General features: G+C 41.8%; 1 protein-coding gene across 1 annotated transcript in view; it reads right to left on the reverse strand.

Moving 5' to 3' along the window:
- The window catches only part of KCNQ1 (potassium voltage-gated channel subfamily Q member 1), a 328,812-nt gene extending 313,592 nt beyond the window's left edge, over nucleotides 1-15,220 (reverse strand). Inside the window, exon 1 of the mRNA XM_048948648.1 lies at nucleotides 14,718-15,220. Within this exon, the coding sequence (XP_048804605.1) occupies nucleotides 14,718-15,115 (398 nt within the window). The 5' untranslated portion in view covers nucleotides 15,116-15,220. The remainder of the gene's footprint in view (nucleotides 1-14,717) is intronic.
- Between the last annotated feature and the right edge of the window lie 6,239 nt (nucleotides 15,221-21,459).

Here is a 21,459-nt window from a genome sequence, read left to right on the forward strand (position 1 = left end):
TCGTCCAGTTGTAGACCCCTATTGGCTTTGATGCCAATTCAAATTAATCTAATTTAATTATATATATATATATAGAATGGCCTTGGCTACAAGGGATCTCAAGGATCAGCAAGTTCCAACCCCTTTGCCATATGCAGGGTTGCCAACTGCTAGATCAATTACTATACCAGGCTTCCCAGGGCCCCATCCAGACTAGGGATGAGGCATGCACGACTTCTCTAGGCAACTTGTTCCAGCACCTCATCACCCCCTTGGTGAAAAACTTCCTCCAACACCTAATCTGAATCATCCATGTTAGTTTAAAACCATTCTCCCTTATCCTATTACTATACTTCCCTTTTTCTTGTCATTGCAGACTTCACCTGACAGACACAACTTTTCAAAAAGAGTGGCTTGGCAGCTACCTTAGGACCCTGGGATGCATGTCATCCAGCCCCGTAGACGTGTACACATTCAGTCTATAAGTTGGCCTTGGACTTGCTCTGCCCTTACAGTGGGGGGAGTTGGCTCCCCCAGTTCCTACCAAGAGGTTCAGGAACATGAGGTTGAAGGACATGAGAAATATGAGAATCCTGGCTGTCAGTGAAGACTGACACAAGGAACTCACTGAGTACCTCAGTCTTCTCCATATCTTTTGTACTCAGTCCTCCTTTCTCATTTATCAGACGAGGCATGCTTTCTTTGGCTTGTCTCTTCTGATCAACATACCTACAGAATCCCTCGTTGTTTTTAACACCTCACCAAGTTCAGTTTCATCTGTGCCCTGGCTTTCCTAATCTAATTTCTGCATGCCTAGACAGAACCCCTGTTTTATTCGTAGGTGACACGTCCTTGTTTCCACTGACTGCACATGCTTTTCTTTTCCCTCAGTTTGACCAGTAGGTCTTTGCCAAGCCATGCCAGTTTCCTGCCTCCTCTGCCTGCTTTCTAATTCTGAGGGATGGAGAACTCTTCCACTCTCAGAAAAGCATCCTTACAGAGTAGCCAGCTTTGCTCCACTCATTTGTCTCTAAGAACAGTTTTCCAGGAGACCTCATCTAACGATTCCTTAAACAACCTCAAGTTTGTTCTCCTGAAGTTCAGGGTCCTGACTCCACTCTTTGCCAGGCCCACATTCCTTGAGATGACAAACTCTACCAGGGCATGGTCACTGCAGCCCAGGCTGCCTCCATATCTTAATGCTTTTAATGATCTTCTCCACGCTGGTTAGCACCAGGTCCAACAACACTTCACCTCTAGCCAGTGCAATACCAGAGCCAGAAAGTTACTGACAACAGACTACAGAAACAAGAATATCTGCAGTTTTGAATGCAATTGCTCAAGTGCATTTACCACTGGCCCAATTCCCTAAAAGTGGCATGAATTTTCATTTTAAAACTGTTGCTGAATATAGGACTACACAACAAACAGAATTTTAATTAAGTTTCTGTATTTAAATAAATGCATAAGCGCTATTATAATGTTTAGAGGTGTAATCTATGAAAATTGGTAGTGCAGAACTTCATTTCATCAGCAATGCAAGGTTATTGCAGCATAGTAACAACAGACCTTTCCTAGTTCTCCTTAAAAAATATATTTAACAAGATAAAGAGGTTTAAAAAAAAGAATCAACCAACAACACTTTTGCATCTTAACACTGCTCAATGTACTTCTGATCAATCTTTCCTTGGAAGTTCATTCTGCATTTCTTTACCCATTTGATTCGATTGTGCAACCAGAATTTCCCCTGGAAATGAAGTATTTCTGTTGAATTCATCAGAACATTGCTTGCCAGAAACATATCTCTAACACACAACATAAAACGGAGTCTCCAATACCAGATGACGCTAAACAAACAGCAGCTTTCCACTGCCTAGCAATTAAAATTGATAAGAAGCCTGTTTTCTTCAGGACTTCTTTTCAACTCTAACAGTAAGCTCTGGAATTGCCAGCCACTGAAGGTTTTTATGACTTTGCTTTTTATGAACGCATTGCCTAACGGGAGATAAGCGCTTTTGAGCACTTGGATGCTGTTTGCCCACAGTCAAGGCTGTTGACTGGGGGTTCATTGCCACAAAAGATGCCAACGGTACCCCAAGGACAGACTGGGACATTCCAGCATTTGTCAGATGCATGCCAGTTTCCCATGAAACCAAACACTGCTGTGACTGCATAGAGCCACAGCAGACTTGGATGCCAGGACTCAGCTTGCACTACTCACTCCAGCTAGAACAGGCAACCTACAAATTCACATAGACTTGTGGGTCAAAATGGAAGAAGGATCAAACTTTATCTATGAAGCAGCTGTCAGTTCCTGATGCCACTGTATAAACACGTACACTGAGGTACAGCAAGCAAGCTGCTCCACAGCACTAGTGCAATAGCAGAGCAGGATAAGCACAACAGACTGGCTATCTGTCACTGCAATTCAGAGCCATAAGTTTCATGGCAATGTCTACCCAGGTTTGTGTAGGCACTAGCTCTGCCAGGCACAGTGCCAACTTTTAGCCCCACAAAACTGCTGGTAAATACCCACATTAACAAGGTTTGCCCTTCAGAAGCTTTGTTAGGGCACAGATCCCTACCCTATCATGGCTATCAGAACAAACTCAGGCCCTGCCAGCTGGCACGAGGACAGGGCTTGCAGATATGGTCCTCTAACTCCACGCTTACCGAAATTTTATCCAGCCTGATACAGCAGTCGCAACACAAACGTAATTCACATTTCAGATGTGCAGCAGAGATGCTAGCATCTTTTAAAACCAGCTGGATTGAAATCAAACCTCTAAGAGATACTAAGAGGAGAGAAAGCTACAGCCAGTAAACCTCATTGCTTCATTCAAGTCCAAGGGGTGTTGGTAGAGCTAGTCTCCTCCTCTCCTCTTCTGTAAACAAAGTAAAATGAAGCTGCCAGCAAAGCTGGCGGTGGAGTTACAAGGAAGGAGCAAACTTATAGGCAGTCTTTTTTCCTTAATGACCAGGCTTTTTTTCTCCATTTCATGTATTTCAATTTATTTCAGCTCTTTAACATGAAGACATTGCACCTGTTGTGTTTTGGGAATGAAAGCACACGCTGTCTGACTTTCCTGCAGCTATATTATCTTTACCTAGCACTGCAATAGCACCACTTCCCTTACAGCTATCCCATAAAAACCCCTACTTTTTCCCCGTGTTTATCATAAAGTAAATGGGAGAACTGGAAAAAACAAATACTCTCATTACTGTGGCCTCTCATAACTGTATCCAAAAAATACTTGAAAAGACGTGCCCTGTAATACTGGTCATCTCTTACAAACTGCATGCTAATCTCTGTGGCAAACCCAAATTTTATTCTGGTTAATTATTTACCACCCATGGAGCACTTTACTCCAATAGGATTTAATTCCTGCCTTCAGTTCCTGCCCCCAAATTGCACGATTTTCCCTAGGCTGATGTTCAGCAGAATACAAAGCCTCTTCTACGTGCCAGAGAATAAAGCATTTGGGAGATGTAGGAGGGGTGGCCGACAAAGAGAGGCACCATATAAAGAGACAGCAACAAGCAAGTCTGCTTCACCAACAGATGCAGTGTTTTGGAGAGATTCCAATGAACATACAGAGCACCTCATTCTAACAATGACATAAGCACCATCAGACTTCCATTGCTAGGAGCATGGAATTACAGAGTATGAGAACCACAGTTATAGGTGGCAGTTTCTTCCTGACATCACAAGATCTTTCTTTCCTTCTGGAACTGCATTTGTTTTGAAGCCGGGTGCAGCCAGTAAACACCATAGCCAAAGGCAGCTGATGGATTGGATCGAGCTCCCTATTGCTGGCTTGAATAAGCAAGTTTAAATGAAACTATTGATTTATTTGTTTTCTCCTTTACAGGTGGCAATTGAAACATAAGAAACTCATAGAAACAACACTTTTGACAGAGAAGATAGCATTGATAAAAGCAAACAGGAGGCACAAAAACATATTTTTTCATATATATTCTTAGGATCAGTTGCACTACTGTAAAAGATAAATTTAAATCTTATGCTTTAAGCTCAGAATTGCAGGAAAAAAGACAGAATGATGGCCTTAACCTACTCTGCAAAATTCTTGCCAAGTGCTTGCAAAATTCTGAGAGCACCTGGGTGCGTTGGGTCGGTTATTGTACATCACAGACTTAGCTGTGAAAAAAACAGAACTAAAATTCATTATTTTGGGTTACTCCACCTGCAGCAGCAGATTTACTTAACCTGGATGAGATTTTTGTTAGCTTCTCCTTAAGGTCGCATTGATAAAATAATCAATCAACAAAGGCAAGCACCAATTGAAAGCATCAACTAAGTTTCAGTGTAGGGAGGAAGAAAAACTAAAATTCCATTAAGTCAGAACAAAAAAAAAAAACACAACAAAAAAAAAGTCTTTATAATACTTAGAGCATGTATTTATGATATTTTTGCTCCTAAATTCACGAAGAGAGGAGAAGCAGTAATTAGAACCCCTAGAAATGCATAAAATACACATACAACACATCCACTATAGGTATACAGGGACCTCACTGAGAAACACTGCAGATTTATCATGTTTGAAGAGTGAGCCTGTGTGGTTTCCCTTTCAGATCCAAATCTACCTGATGGAAGTCTCATCTTTCCCTCCCTCTTAAATCCTTACAAAATACAGAAGTCACCACAGAGAAATTTCTCTTGGAGGACAAAAAAAAAAACAACCTGTTACTATCTTACCTATGGGCTAACGAAAAGCCTGAAAGAAACTCAAAATAGTCACATGCTATCATGAAACAAAAGCACGCTACTTATAAGACAATCTACTCTTAAACGAGGCTCAAAGGCTGGGACAAGGAATATCCTTCTTAGTGGTTCTCAATGGCACAGCCACCACCTGTCACTTGAGAACCAGACCACTGAACTCTGTTAAGATCCTAATAGGTTGACATCTCCTTGCATTCTTAAATTAGGAAGTTCTTGCAATAAAACACTTCATCCCCAAGATACGAGAGAATTTATCTCATAGCATGCCCAGGTTCAAGTCTCACTACAGAGCAGTAACAGAAAAGGGGTGAGGAGGAAGAGAGAGGGGGAAGGAGGGAGCAATCTGCAAAATAACAGGAGTATAGCAAATGATTTCAGGCAACTCTGTCCAAGATCCAGGCCTCTGAGATTTGCTGTCGAGGATAACAAGCCTGACTATTCTGAGAAAGCTGAGAAAAACAAAACCACAGTAACAACAAGAACCACTGCAGTAAAAAACAGCACAAAGTAGTGAATAGTTCAGATCCACTTCATGCATGCTACCAGGTAGAGGTTAGTTCTAACATACCAGATGCTTTCTAAATTTCTCTGTAGAGGAATATAAAGTGTACAAATCCACTTTCCAAAAGACATCTAAAGCACACAAGATATTTGCTTCAGCAACAAGGTTGTCACTGCTTATGATTAAGATGCCAGAAGAGTTCAGAAAGGAGACAACTCCTTTGAAACCCTGACAAAACGATCAATTCTCCTCGCCATGTGAGAAGAGTCACCCACACACAATCTGGTAGATCTCTATCAGCTGCTAGCTGTTAAATCAGCCCGTAAATTCAGACATGGTGTATTCAAATCCTGATCTATGACACATATAACATCCCAAGGAATTTTGCTTGTTTCAATAGTGAGACAGAACAAGCTAGATGGGAAAGAACCACATCTTGTTACTATAGTAACAACAGAAGTCTTAAAAGTTGACTCCATCTGATTCAAGTGTATAGCAAGGATCAGTAGTGGAAAGAAATATATGCAGAACGTACTCTCATGTGCCCTAAAATCCCAGTGCCAAAGACATCTGGCTGTTGCACGGAGCATAAACATGTCATCAGTAGCAAAGGCATGTTTAATAAGTCCATTCTCAAAAAACTCAAAGGGGTTTTTGGATTGAACTGGGCTGAGAGGTGTAAAGGTGCTTCAGAGGAAGAGCCAGAACAGCTGTAGACAAAGAGCATCAATCTGCCACGTCACACACATGCGCCTAATATGAGTGAACTCAAGTACCTCAAGGTACAGAAATTGTGGACTCCCACTGTTAGGACATACCCTTTCAAGTACTAACACACACTCCTGGACACCTGTCCCACAGCAAGACCAACTATGCTTTGGTGAACCCCAAGAAATACTTGTCCGGCCTGAGCTTCCAGCCTGCCAGAAAAGATATTCAACAGCTTTCCCAGACAACGTAATGAATTGCTGCACTATCCTTGCCACTGCCATGAGACAGTTGTTCCTTAAAGGAAAAATCCAGATTATGCTATAAAGACCATTGTATGCCTTACCTGTTTAATTTATTGAAGATCAAACCACCTATCCTGCACTCTCCTAGTGGTTCTCTTTACAGTAAGCTATGATACCACGTTTTCTATCTCTTACTCTCCCTGGAGACTTTTTTCAGTCGGTCCACACATTTGTGGAAGTACATGCTCTCAGCTTCTGTTTCCTATTCACATAGTGCCAATTTCATCAGCAAATTATTGGCGTAAGTAAACAAGTATCAAGAATCTGATAGAAGATACATATATGTATGTATGTATGAATAATATTTACATATAGGACAACTTCCCAGTTTTTTTCTTTACTCTCCACTCGTAATTGCTACAGTGGTTATGCTCTTTTCACAGTACCTGACCTTTTTTCCCCCCAGTCTGCTCACTTTCTCAGTCTTCATCTCTACAGTGGGAGCTGGCAAACGTTTCATACTGAAGCCAAAAAAATAAAACAGACTGCCACAAAAGTCATCAAGATAATCACAATATTTGGCAGTGCAACAAGCAATTGACAAGCCCAAGAAGGGCTAAAATTAAGACAAATACAGCAACAGTCTTGCATTTATAAAATCTAAAGGCCTTGTTTTCACCCTCGTGATTCCTGTAGCACTCTCCTCATTCTTACTCTTCAAACACAGTTATCCAAATAAGATCATGCCATAACAGCAAACAAAGCTACAGAGAGCTCTCTTGAACGAACAGAACTATGAAGGCATACAAGGAACATGACTGCTCACATATCTCTACCTACCAAATGTTATATACACAGCCGAAATGGGGAGCTCGGCCTGTTTAGCAGTAGGATGTTGGATGATCTGTTGACAGAGGAAACACCAAGTGAAGAGGTTTATTTTATTTTCTGTGAAGTGTTGAGATAATGCATTATCAAAATTTTCTGGTTCACTGATAAGATAACAGCACATAATCACATTAAGTTTACTCACGCTATGGATAAAGCAATGCACTTTTATTTATTTGCTCGTTATCTGGTTTGACCACATTTCAGTGTCTTCCAAGACAGTGAAGCATGAATAACAAAGTAGTAAATAACAAACAAAATGGATAATCTCACAACCAAATCTACATAAGAATGGGGCTAGTAAGAAATGAAGGACCACATGCCTATGCTTATAAATGATAGATAAAGCTTTTATTTCACAGAATGAAAACAACACTGATTCTTAATAGGATCAGCATAGGATGTTTTCTTTTATTTTAAAGCCATACCACAGAAGATCTTTCCTTTTGTCTCCTTCTCCCTCTTCCTTGCCTTTCACAGACAGTTGGTCAGAAGCACTCAGAGAACATAAGGATGAGCAGCAGTTATTTCCTGCAGCTGTTCTCCTTTGCTCTACTTCTCAACATCCTTACAAGTAACAAGGCGCCTTTACTTCAGCTGTTAGTTGGATGTGGCGAAAGAGAAGGGTCCAGCCCAAGTGGTTCAGCTAGGAGAGGAATAGCTATTGCAGGAATTAACATTCCTGGAAGGCAATTCTTTACTTCACAGAAGGAGATATGTTCATCACAAGCTGCAAACTTGGTACCAGGGATGAGGAAAGCTGTGGTCATTGACACCAGCAGCATGCCCCTGCTGTTCAATTTCATGTATGGAGAAAAACTACAGAAAAGTCACCTGATGGAAACTTCCCATTTCACTCACATTCTGTTCCCAGACAATGAACCAATTTTATCTTCCTATCCATTAAAAAAAAAAAGTCTGTTGCATTAATGTCACAAGAAAAAATGCTGTTAAAAATTTGAAAAAATTCAGATGTATTCCCAAGACTTGAGGGAGTGCATCTGCAGAAGGGATTACTGAATTCCAAGCACTGGAGTTCACTGATGCTCAACCTAACTAAGAACTACGTATAGCTCATTTGAATAAACTCAAATCAAGTTATATAACAAAGCATTTACTTTTTAAATAACCCCAGCAAAAAAAGATAAACCAGAAGATAAGGTTTTACTCCTACCTATGAAATACCTTTCAGTTTTCTATTACAAATATGACCAAATGTTATTGTCAAATGACATCTGAGTTCATTGGCACTAGTGAGATTTATATTCCCATTGAAAACACCAATACGAAATTCAAAGGTCAGGACCAATATTTGCAGAAGAAAAGAAATGCAGAAACTCTGTACCAGGTTTATTTTGGCTTCGGTTAACATTTTCATAAAACACTAAAAACATCATATTGGCTGTGAAGAACATATAAAAAAAGTAATAAAACTTACACCAGGCAGATTGCTAAGAGTATCTCGAGGCCATCCAGTAATTTGTAGTATAATTTCCTATATTCAGTAGCTTATAGCTTTCAAATGAACAAATGTCCATGGCTGTAGGTTATGGTATTCCTTGCATTAAGTCCCTGCATACAGAGACAACAACAAACAAACAAGCACTGGAAGGTTTCGGACAATACATTAACTTACATCACAGGCAGATCTGATGCTGGGGCAGTTCAGAAGTAACGTTTGCTTTTATCATGCTGGTTGTCCTAAGCTTTGAGAAAGCTTTACCTTACCCTGCCTACTTTTTCAAACTGTGAATTTTCCAGATTCTAAGTTTTCTTTTGAAAACTGTGGGTGCTAAGGGAAGAAACTCCCGTTTAAGAAACGAGCAGTCTCTGTTATGACATGTGGGGCTGGTAGGTGCTAAAAATACAGTTGTTACTACCATTGTAGAAGCTTGCAAACATGCGCTCTCCTGTGACAGATATTATAATGGATCTCACAGGACTTTATGCTGATGAAGCATGACTGCATGAAAAGAACCAGTACATTACAGAAAAACCTCACCAGACATCCTTCTTCCCAGCCTCTAGCTCAAATAAGTGTATCCATTAGGCTTATTTGCAACTGGCAACTTTCCAATTTATTTGAAACTCGTGTTGGACCTCTTGATGGCAGAAGAAAACACCTTGCCCCCAACAAGAAAGTAGTTTACAACTGAAACTGAATGAGCAAGCGCTCACAGCTTTTGTGTTCAGCCACCAGAGGACATTCAACAATCTATTAACACACAAAATTAATGAGGTACTGCAAAGTTTACAGTCAGCAAAACACTGTGCCTCTGCATAGCCCCCAACAGCATATGTTGGCACTGCTGTTTGTAATACATCCGCTCAGGCACTTGGAGCTCAGCCTAATTAGCTCACTGCAATTGAATCCCAACTTCAGCTTTGATTCAATTGCGATGAAGATTTTGAAAAAGGCCTATCTAGACAGCCTTACATGTTTGGTTTTTTTTTCTTTTTCCTGGAACTAGAAGAGCTAGGGCACAGAAGTGTGCCAGAATTGCCCAGCCAACCATTTGACAGACATAGAAATGTGAATACTGCACTTACTTGTTTTCTTAAGATCATTCATGTGCAACTTTTAAAGCTAGAATAATTATTCTCCCAGAGGAAAGCAAACACAAGAGAAGAACTCGGAGTGTTAAATTGGAAAGATGATTGGAAAAGAGAGGAGAAAGCCTACCTGCAGGAAAGCCTGCCCAAATTGATAACATTTATCACCTCTTGCACAGATTCCACAGAGTTGCTCATCCATCACACACAACTTGGTCTTCACTGAGCGTTAGCGTTCTGAAGTTTACAGCTTTCTGCTCCCATCAGCTACTCAAAAGCTTGGACATCATCAGTAAAATAGCAAAGGCTCTTTTGTCCCCACAGAGTTCCCCTGCCTCATGCAGTTCCAAGTTCCAAGCTCCAAGCTTCTGTCAAGTCACAGGTTGGGAAATACAGCACAACAAAAGAGAGAAAAGCTGTACGCTGGCCAACACAAATACTATCTCTATTGCACAAGTCCAAAGAAGCATCTTCATGCAAAATTGTAGCAAAACAGCTGTATCGTGTCATGCAGCAGCAGGGAAGGAAGGAGGAGAAAAACAGCTGAGTTCCTTCTGCACAATACCTGGGCTGAACAAAAATAATTAATGTTATAGCTGTCACTTGGTTCACACAGCATGAAATTATCGTGCTCTGTTCATCAAATAAGATTTAAAATACTATCGACTAAACTTTTCGTCTTCCTTGAAAATATGGGCTGTACATGACTGGACACTTTCGGTAGGATACCAAGTCAAATTCTGGTGTTAATTACATACTTTTTCTGGACTACTTCTTCTCCAGTATCACTGAGGGTACCCAACGTGCGAAGAAACTGATTTCAAAGCCCTGTATCAGAAATCTGGCCAAGACTCAAAAACATCAGTATCTGAATGATTGGCAACAGAGCAAATTCTGCAGTGGCAACTCCTAACCATGAGCATGCTGTCTTACGCATTCAGCCAGCTTGGTAATGGTCCAGGCAAAAGCTCATCTCCTCTCTGGGAATAGGGAAAGATTTCTTTCCAATTCCTTTTATTTCACACAAAAGGTTGCAAAAAGTTGCCCACTTTGCTGTGAACAAATCACTCGATTTTGTGAGAAGGCAGGAGGAAGCTACGTTTGTCACTGTGTTTCCACTTCATTTTGTCCAGACACACTCCGTGAGCAGTAGATCTTGAAGATCTACAAAACCCTATTTTCCAAATAGTCACCACCTTGAGCTATGGGTTTCACCAATGCTCAGCAAGTGCCAGTGAGTATCAGTGGGTGCAACTTTTTCCACGTGGAGAAATTCAATGACACCACTTTGTTTCATCCACACTTCCGTGTCAGACACTATTTTGCCAGACTGCCTCTCTGCTCCCATCGGTCACACATCAACAAAATGTATGAATATTGGTGGGAAGGTTCAACTTCTACTGCCATACCATCAACATCCATCTGCCTCTGATGTCGTGGGCCAACATAATAAAATAGGAGGCGTTACTTTTGGAGCAGCCCACATAGCTGCCTGTTTTCCTCATCTCTGCATTCACACTTTTGAGTTGCCATCTGCCTTTATAGACAGGTCTCCCAGATCCCAGCCACCAGCCAGCCCAAGCTTATGTAAACACCTCAGGATTCAAAGAAAATTCAATCACAATCACAGCTGATTAAACCCAACATATACAAAAGCAAAGTAAATTGAAATGGGTACATAAATCAATGCAAAGATAAGATAGAGGACTTATCTTGCATGGCAACATAAGAGAGTTGCAATACATGAACAGACCAATGATCCATCTACTCGTGAGTTTTTTTTCACTGATAATGGCCAACACTTCAAAGAGCACAGGAAGTCAGCACACAGTACATGTTGCCAGAAGTTATTTGCCATACAGAAGACTAAAGAAAACACCAGAAAGCTCATAACTTAAGTTTCTTCAAACACATTAAGACATGTGATTTAGAACTATTTACAGAAGGTGAAAAGAAACCCATCCCTCTTGGAAATCTAGGACTCGTTCTTTACGGTCATTTCCAACACAGAAACAGAGCCTCGGGATTTCGACGAGTCACTATAAAGACAGAAATTAAGATCCTTTTGCCCTTTTGCCATCACCTCTTCATACAGCCTCAAAACATGATTGGCTAATACTGTAGGACTTTTCACCACTCAAAGCCAGTATCTCAAGGCACGCAGCTAAGATAAGTGTGATAAGATGCCCTAGCTCCAAAGGTCAATGAGAACAGTGGCACCCACTCATTCCTTCACCTGTGACCAAACCTCACCACGGGTTTGGTGGTTCCAGAAGGACATTTACATATAACCATGCCACAGGGCAAGCTCTGACTCCGATGTACAAAATCCAAGTTCCTAAGCAACCATCAGTTGTGTTTGCAGAAACTATGCATGTAAATTTCCAGCTCTTTATTTGCACAGGTAGAATTCAGCACACATATACTATACACTTTGTGTATTTAAATGAAATTCAATGCAACATTGCTGATGTATCATTTCTGCTAGTATTTCAGTCAGGCCATTTATAGTGGCAAATTAATAGCCCTTTCTCCATTCCTTCTCCCCATAGAAACTACTGCTACAGCTTAGAGAAATAGAGTATAAATTAGGTACAATAATCCATTTATTATTCTGCTCGCTCAGGAGTAAATAAAACAACTCAGAAGAGACTTTTGCAGAGCTCAATAGATTTAATCAGTGACTTTGATATCTCATTATCCTGGGAAATCAAATACATTACCAAGAGAGAAAGAACACGCATTTCACCTCTTAGAGAAGAGGTTTTCATATATTGTCAATCTGTGTGGTAGTCAGGAGATGCAGCTTTTCTTGCTTAATAAACAGGCTTTAAACAGCCAGAAGCACAGGTCCAGAAGAAGATACTTTGATTATTCTATAGATATCCTTTAAGTACAGAATCCTTTAAGTCTATAACCAAGAACATAGCTACATACTCTACATGGTGCAGATGAGTGTAATAGAGAGAAAATACAGACCACTGTACTCCTATCTTCAGGCAACATCTTGGCCAGAAACCTACCCAGTTTTGGTCTTTATTCACTAGTTTAACATTACTCTGTAACACTGGTCCTGTTCTGCCTTCTTATCCCCTGAACCTGTAAGAGAAACTGAGACCTCTCATGCAATTGAAATCCCCCAGAACAAAGCAGGAGGCAGCCAGCAGAGGGAATGACAAAGAGGGTCTAGGTAAGTGACATCGGTATCTTGAGCTGATTTTGGCAAGGGACTTCTGCACACAAAATTCTAACAAACCAATGCAGAAATCAGGTCCCACATCTCCTCCAGAACAGCTTCCCCGAATCAGATCAACTGTCTGCCTTTCCCGTTAATTTTAATCCCAAGCTCATGCACTGCAGGAATTAAGCAACCAATACTCAACATCTTGCTGGCAGCAGCAGTACTCAAAGAGAGCATTCCTTGGTCCAGCAGAAAGTAAGAGAGTTGGAGGGGTATGGACCGAAGACCAGAAACCTGAAACATTATCACAGGTACAGAGTGTGTAGGCTTATAGGCCACAGAAATTAGAAGATGTTGGGATGGTTCAGGCTGGTACAAACTCAATTTCCTCTGCTGGGGGAAATTTGAGTGGAGCTGCCTGAAAACATACAGACCACACTTACAGACTGCCTTGCAAGAAACGCATCAGGACAGGAGTACACCCTGTCCCTTTAAAGCCCTAAGACAAGGAACTTGTGCAATGCTTAGTTAAAAAACTCGAGAATATTTGCTATTGCTGTCATTCACCACTGCATCAAAAACAGTTCTGCTGGAAAGAGGGAAGCACAGGGGTAATGCTCATAGCACGAACAGGAGTGTACTGAAGGAGAGGCGGGCAATGGGCTTGCTGTGCGTATCCTAATATCCTGGCACAGTCAGGATTAATCCGTACAGTTAATATGTGTGAGAACAGTTACAATTCAGGCTAGATTCCTACCGAAATAAATAGATCTAATAGACTTCTCCAGGATTTTTTTTCCTAAGATCAGCATTAAGATTTGAAAATTAGGTGAGATACTCAACGTGGTTTACTGCCTGCACTTTTTACACACCAGAGAAGTGTCAATACTATGAAAGAAGGCTGCTTCAGTCTCCTTTTAGGGATTTTCCTGTTCCTCAAAGTGTTGTATATTGTTCACAATTTGACACTTCATAATTACAGCCGTTAGTTGTTTTGTCATCTAATGGCATCTGAAACAGAGCAGGACCCACAATTATCTCAGCAGCTGTATACAGCCAACTCCCACTGAAATACACTCTGATTACAGCTGCTTCCTCTCCGCTAAAACAAAGTTGGTACCATTTACCTCACTCCAGAATCCCAAAATGTGGAAAACTGGCACGCGAGCCTCAATTTGCTTAGAAATAAAAGTTACTGTAGAATTTGAGACCTGAATACTTTAAGATCACTGTAATTAAATTTCAACAGAAGTCTTTATCTTCAGGCTTGAAAAATGCTATCACCTCTAGTTCTTGAAATAAGCACATATGTACGTAGCACATAGAGGCATGCACATGTACGCAATCAGTCATCATTAGGGTCGGAAAAGACTACCAAGACCATCTAATCCATCCATCAACCCATCAATACAGAGACACGAACAGGTCTCCTGCCTCAGCCTGACCTTGTTCCCTACTTTTAAGACCTCTCGAGGGCCACGCAAACCTCCCACGATTATAAAGCACTGATCTCTCAAGGATTCGCTTGCAGAGATCCCCCCAGCAACCGGCAGGCGACGGCTGAGGGTGGGCACAGACCTCTGGTGGCTACACTCAACGTTTCTAACTCGCTCGCAGCTCTAACATCCTCCCAGAATCATCCTCCTTCCTGACTGAAAATAGCAGCGGTGGCACTCGAACCAGAGAGAACTAAAAGTCGGTCCAAACTAGAAAAAGCGATGGAAATTAATTCTACAAGGGCAGAGCGTCCCCTCCGCTCAGCCGCGCTGCTCTCCTTGCAGGAGTACCGTAGCGTCACACACCTACAGCGCGACGGCACTGCGCTGAGCCGGGCAGCAGCCGGGAGAGGACGCCGCTCCCTCAGGGCCAGCCCCGGGCCCCAGACGCAGGTGGGTAGGGCGAGGGGCGGTTACTCACACTGTGAAGTGGTACACGAAGCACTTCCAACCCGTCGGCCGCTCCAAGAAGTTGTACACCCGGCCCTGGATGTTGCTGCGGCTCAGCAGCGGTTTGCGGAGGCTATAGATGGAGACGCGGGGGTCCAGGCTGACCGGGGGCCGCGAGCTTTCCGCGCCCACCACCACCACATCGCTCTTCACGTGTGGCGGCCTTTCCCGCGTCGCTGCGGGACCGCTGCCTGCCGGCGGCCGCCCGCCCTGCCCCTCGGGGAGCGGTGTGTAGTGGGCGTTCGGGACGCTCTCGGCCAGCTCCAGCGAGGGGGGCTTCTTGCTGGGCGTCATACTGCCCTTCCTAGGCAGGGAAAGCCGGCCCAGGCTCCGGCTCTTGTGTTCGCCCGGGGGAGAGCTGGAGGACATGGCTGAGGCGGAGGCGTCGGGGCTGCGCTGCCGCACGGTGCCGCCGGCTAGAGCCGGGTGTCCTCCCGCCGCTGCTGGCCCGGCCCCTCGGGGGCGGCTCCCGGCCAGGAAAGGTGAGGGGGAAGCCGAGACGGGGCGGACCGGAGCGTGGCCGTGCCGTGCCCGCAACCCTGGGGCCGCCCGCCCGGAGGCGCTGCTCCCCACACCTGTACGCACACCTGCAGCCAGCAGCGCGCACGCGACCTCTTCTGTGGACGTCCTCTTCCATAGACAGCCGGGGTGCAGCTACCAGCACCCCCCATCCAGCAGCTTTTCCTGTCTTGCTCTTCCTGCTGGCTCCCGTGGGGACAAAGTGCTCCAGAAAAGGTTTTTGCAGGGCTGCGGTCTGTCATCGGCACGACCCATGGGATGAGCCATCGCCTTCGAATTTGAAATACCAGAGCCTTCAGGGCTCCTTTGCTCAGATGTTGAGCAGTGGGGAGGAGAGCTCCAAACCAGCCTGGGTTCTGGCACGGTGCTGCTTTTAATAGGAGTAAAAAGAACAGGCTTGATATGGGTTTATATGTTTGACCCTGGCACAAGTTGCCCTGAGAAGTGGCGGATGCCCCATCCCTGGAGACGTTCAAGGTGAGGCTAGACGGAGCTCTGAGCACCTGATTTAGTGTCCCTGTTTACTGCAGGGGAGCTGGACTAGATGGCTTTTAAGGGTCCCTTCCAGCTCAAACAATTCTGTGAATAAGGGTTTGGCCATCAGGCTTGCAGTCTTTGATACTACAGTAATAGAGGGGAGCAAATAGCTGAGTAATTAGCAGGCTGTAGAACAATAAGCATAGCTCCATGGGATTGCATTGCCTGCCAGCTGAGTCCCTCACCAGCACTTGTGTGGAAGGTTGCACGTGCTTGGTAATAAATACCAGGCTATTTTGAAGATTTCAATAACTTTCCTGTGTGTTGGAGTGAGTTATGAATTGCTTAACTGCCGTGTGAGTGAATGTATCATGTTAATAAAAGCCTTTGCAAAGACATTTAGTTAATGTATTTTTTTCCCCAGAGCTAAAGAGAATCTTCCTCTTTTGATCTGGATTGCTGCTGGGTTTTGTTTTGGTTTGTTTGTTTGTTTGGTTTGGTTTCTCTTTTGGATTTGCTGGGGATTTTTTCTATCCCAGAATAGAACAGAACTAGTAAGAGCTGTGTTGGGTTCATGGTTGATGCTGGTACGGGGACAAGAATGTTGCAGGAAGATAAGGTGCTAAATAAAGTTAAACACAAATAACCCTGCTAATTGCAGTTCCATTCAAATGTCAAGCTGCACGTATGGTAGTTGAACTGGGCAAGTTCCTTTGCTAGTGTAAATAAGTGAGACTGTAGGCTCTTGTAAAGTACTCATTTATAGACATGAAGAATCTGAACCCCCTGTTAGAAATTCAAAACCAAAGGCTAGCAGAATTTGCAAAATTTGTCTTGAGACCAACAAAAAAGTTTTCTTCCTCCATCAAAAGAAAGTAAGAATAAAAACAGCATGACAGAGGAAACTTTTCCTGCATCTGGTCAAAACAGAGCCAAGTTACATCTGACTGGGCTTTCTCTGGCCTGGGGAATTGTGAAGTCAGGTATGCATCAAGCATTATGGAAAGGAAGTACTACATAGAAATCAGGTAGGGAAAATCTACTCATTTGTAGCCTGTGACTGCCTTTCCCACATCCAGTGATGCACAGCTTTTTAGTGTCTGTAATGCCTGAGCAGGAGGATGAACCTCCAAGGTCAGGAATGATTCCTGTCCTTGAACCTTGGCCATGGGATTTAGGGAGCCGAGCCCAGCCCAACAGGTGCCCTTGAATAAGGACTTTTCCGTTTCTTGCATGCATTTTTGTCCATTTCTAAAGTCTGACATCCATCTAGAAGAAACATTTGTGCTTTCACTCAGGAACAAATCAAAGATCGTATCGGTAGTTCAGAACACCCTGTCTGTACCAACCACAGAGGAAACCCATGTGCTGTGATGCACACAGTGAGTTTGCCCAGCATGGATTGCAGTATATTTAGCATTCAGAAGAAACATGTGAATCTTGTTTAGTCATTTGCTTAGAAGATATTAGAAGACAGTCACAAACCAGTTACTGTTGCTGGCAGTAAGCTGGAAAAAAACGAAAAAAAGACTAATGGAAGAAAACGTCATTGCTACCCTTGAAGGCTGACTGTTTGAGGACTAGCCTGATAAAGTCTTGATATTAAAGTTAACAAATGCATTTCTTTATGTAAGCGTTCCACTTTAAAGACTGATATTTTGTCTGGATTATCCAAGGCCTTTATTCTAGAGCTAGGAACAAAAACAGTTTACAGAGTTTGGCAAGACAAGAGGCTGTGTTTAAGTAGATTTTGCTGTTCTTTGAAAAGTGCTTTCAAAATCTTTTAAAATATTGTGGCATGATATTGCTATTAATCTGTTGACTGACTAGAGAAGAGAAAATCCAATAGATCTGAAGATAGGAATAATGATTTTTTTTGTAACATACAATTTTCTTTTAAAAGGAAATGCAGAGAAGCCTAGTGTACTTAAATAAGAAAATTATCAACAAAATTTTATCCTCTGTTGTATGAGAAACTTCCAAACAAAGTTTACTTCAATAATTTTCTAACTGCAAAACATGAAAATGCCCATTGCCCACTCTTTTCTTTTTTCTAAATACTTTTACAGTGTTTTAGTTTGGACTTCTAGAGTTGATTTAATTTACCAAATAAAGGGAGAAATAAAGAAATAAAGGGAGGTTTGAAATGAAACTTTTGAAAATGAGTGTGTAGGCAATAGCTAAACGCCTTTTCCCCGGTGTCAGGGAATCCATAAAACCCAGCTTTTTTCCAACACATTAATGATGGATGGTGACGTTGATCTATCCACGTTGAAAATAGGGGTTAGATGATTCCTAGCTAGTTCATTTTACTGAGTGATAAAATGCCTGTCTGGCAATCCTGAAATCAATGGCATGCTCAAATACAGGTGTCAAATAGATGATTAATGTGTGGTAAGGTTCTAGGGAATAATTAATTTTGTTACATATGATCAAAGCTGTATTATAATTTGCAACGTTTTTAAGATAAATTCCTTCATGCAGTAATGGCACTTCTTGTTCTTCTCCCTCAGTGAGTGTCCACGTCTTGATATTCGTCATGTTCATTATGTGAAATGACAGAATTACTTCAGTGGAAGGATGGGGAAAAAAATATCCAGAAAGTATATGAGGTACACATGGAAGAGCTAAGAATGGAAAGAGGCGGTAGATGAGTGCTAAAATAGCAAGATAGCAAAGGCTTTGATAGTGAAGGGACTAGGAAAGTATGCTGGTTAAGGAGGATATGGGTTTTAAATATTAAGGTGGAATTGCTACACTGAAATATGTCTTAGAACAATAATAATGTAGTCTACTGTATTTATAAAACTCTAGCAAGATCAATAGCGATCACAATATTCACTATATCACAGTTTGCAAGTACTGTTTTAAATAGAGGGAGTGGAAATAGATGACCTTAAAGGTCCCTTCCAACTCAAATCATTCTGGGATTCTATGCCAATTTTGCTCTCAGGAATGAGACCTCGTGAGTCACTGATGTACGATGGTTCACCAGTGTATTGATAACAGAGTTCCTGATTCTAACAACTAAATGAGAATCTGACTAGTGAGGCATTTCTGAAAACACACCAATGGGCTACAGTAGCTCAGTATCATTTGTACCAAGCCTTAGCTGTTGTTTCTGTTATACTCTACTAAATTTATGTCCACTACTACCCGTGCATGGTTAGTTATGCTCATTGCGTGCTCTCTCTTCCCTTTGTGCCTGCCACCATACTGTGTAAAAGAATATTGTAAAATCACTGCTGTATGTTTACGAGGCAAGGATAATGCAGCTAGTAATAAAGAGACACCTTGATCTTTTATGTGATTACTTCTCTGTGGAAGTTCAAACTCAATAAGCATCTGAGTGTTGTCTGTATTCTAAAAGCCTTCAACACTTGGTTGCAATTACAATTTGCACCAGGTTCTCCAGTGACATGGAAATCATCTTGCGGACCGTTGCATTACTTTGGGGGATGGTTTGGTTTTAAACACAAAGTTCCTCATTTGTGCCCAGGTGGAGTATGGGAGTTGCATTCTGTTTCTTCCAGTTATTAAGCAGTCAGTAGATTGTTTTAAAAACTACAGCTAATGATGCAGGTCAAACACAACTCAGTACTGAACTGAGAATGGAGTCCTAGGTTAAGTACTTCCATATAGCAATGACTGTATTTTGAAACATTCTCTATGTTAATTTAAAAAGTCTGCTCTAGAGGCATGCCTTACTTAAAAACACTCATGTCAAGAGCTGCAAAACACAAACATCTAGATCTCTGACAGAAGGAAAAGCTTGAAAACATAGTAACATGTGAACAAGTGAACATGATCTTATGATCATAGAATGGCCTGGAATGAAAATGATCACAATGCTCATCCAGTTCCAACCCCCTGCTAGGTGCAGGGTCGCCAACCAGCAGACCAGGCTGCCCAGAGCCACATCCAGCCTGGCCTTGAATGCTTCCAGGGATGGGGCATCCACAGCCTCCTTGGGCAACCTGTTCCAGGGCTTCACCACCTCCTGTGTGAAAAACTTCCTTCTAATATCTAACCTAAACCTCCCCTGTCTCAGTTTAAAATCATTTTTACTTAATTTCTGAGAACTTGGGAAAACCATAGCTCAGCCATAAGTTTTCATTCATTCAACAGATTATAATTAAGAACAATTTTCAGTGTACCTATACATACCTTTCTTTGGACACCTTAGCAACCTTATTTCCCATCATTTGAATTGATTGTGATCAATACTTTAGGCTTTAAATTGAAGCAAAGTTTTTCAAGTACATTCATACTTACATATGCATACAGCAGATGTTTCCTGATGAAAGGCATTACTTGTCAAACAACTTTGATAGAACGTCGGTAGAAGCTCCAGATCCAAATGGCAAAAATAATCTGAAACTGCAGGATGCCCCCAAAACCTAAGTGTTAAGATTAAAGCACAATCAAGTGCAATAATGGTTTTATCCTTCTCCACTAGTGCCTTGTGGTCACCTTGCTGTACGGTTAGTAAGTTCACTTTTTCCTTCAAGTGAATTTATTCCAGCTTCCTTGAAAAGGAAGATCCACAGTTAGTGTGTCATAGCTCTAGCTGCAATGCAAGCAGCCTGCAAGCAGCTCTGATTCAACAAAAACAGCAGGCACCACTGAAAAGCACTGGGTAAGAGTGCCTAGGGAAGGTGACATAATCAATCAGTTGAAAAGCACCACAATACAGTCCTGGTAATTGAGTGCTACATAGAAAGAAGCAGATGTTCATCTTTAAGCATTAGCAACTTAGCTGATGGGCAAACCATGTCCCAGATCACACTCTTCCCAAAATCATTTCATAAAATTTGTACAGTGTAGCCTGTCTCTTTTGAAATACTGAAATGGTCTTAGTGGCAAATTCACTATTTACATACAGAACAGGACTTGGAAAGAAAAAACAAAACCACACCTTCTTCCCCTTGGTACAAATAAGCAAAGTAGGAACACTTAAAAAAAAATCCTCAAAATTGAAAAGTTAGTCAGCCATACATCAGAATCCACATTAATGAATGATATCATAAAAAAGACTAGCTGCCAAAAAAGACACTTCAGAAAGTGTTTATGCAGCCTGCTGTTGTACCAGTCTCCAAACAAATGTGACAGACAGAAAACAGCAGATAATTTTCTACTCAGCAAGTTTAATCTGGCTTTTAATTCTCCCTCCTTCCCTCTTTGGTGCTGGGTTATTTTTAACTGTGAGTGCAGCAAGTTTAGGAATCTGATCACTAGAGACAAGTAACACAGCAGATAGTAGCACACACCAGATACTTGGAGTCTGGAGACTATCTAGTCCTGCAGTTGGCAATCCTGATGAGCATTATCTGTTTGAATGCTATCTTACTGCATGGTTATGTCTAGTTTATTACCTCCATTTACATTGCTTCATAGTTTTGTTTTGTTTTTGTTAAAGCACATCAGGGCTGTTCTGGGAAAGAATGTTACTGTCTACCAGAGTTCAAGCTTTCCTCAAACAGTTTCAAGAAAGAATCTGAGCATATGTTTACAGTGATGGCACACAGCCCCTTTCTTTTTTTTTCATGTATTCAGTCATTCACATGTTTAAATGCTCAACTGGCCTACATCACTTTCGTGTTTACTGGTACCCCCTCATCACTTTTTTCTTGCTCTCAATCTACTTGAAATCTTCAATAAAAACAGCTTTGGCAGGAAAAATAAAACTTGTAAGTTTTGTCAAAGCCTATAAAAAG

This window comes from Lagopus muta, chromosome 6, assembly GCF_023343835.1.
Source record: "Lagopus muta isolate bLagMut1 chromosome 6, bLagMut1 primary, whole genome shotgun sequence".
Taxonomy (NCBI): domain Eukaryota; kingdom Metazoa; phylum Chordata; class Aves; order Galliformes; family Phasianidae; genus Lagopus; species Lagopus muta.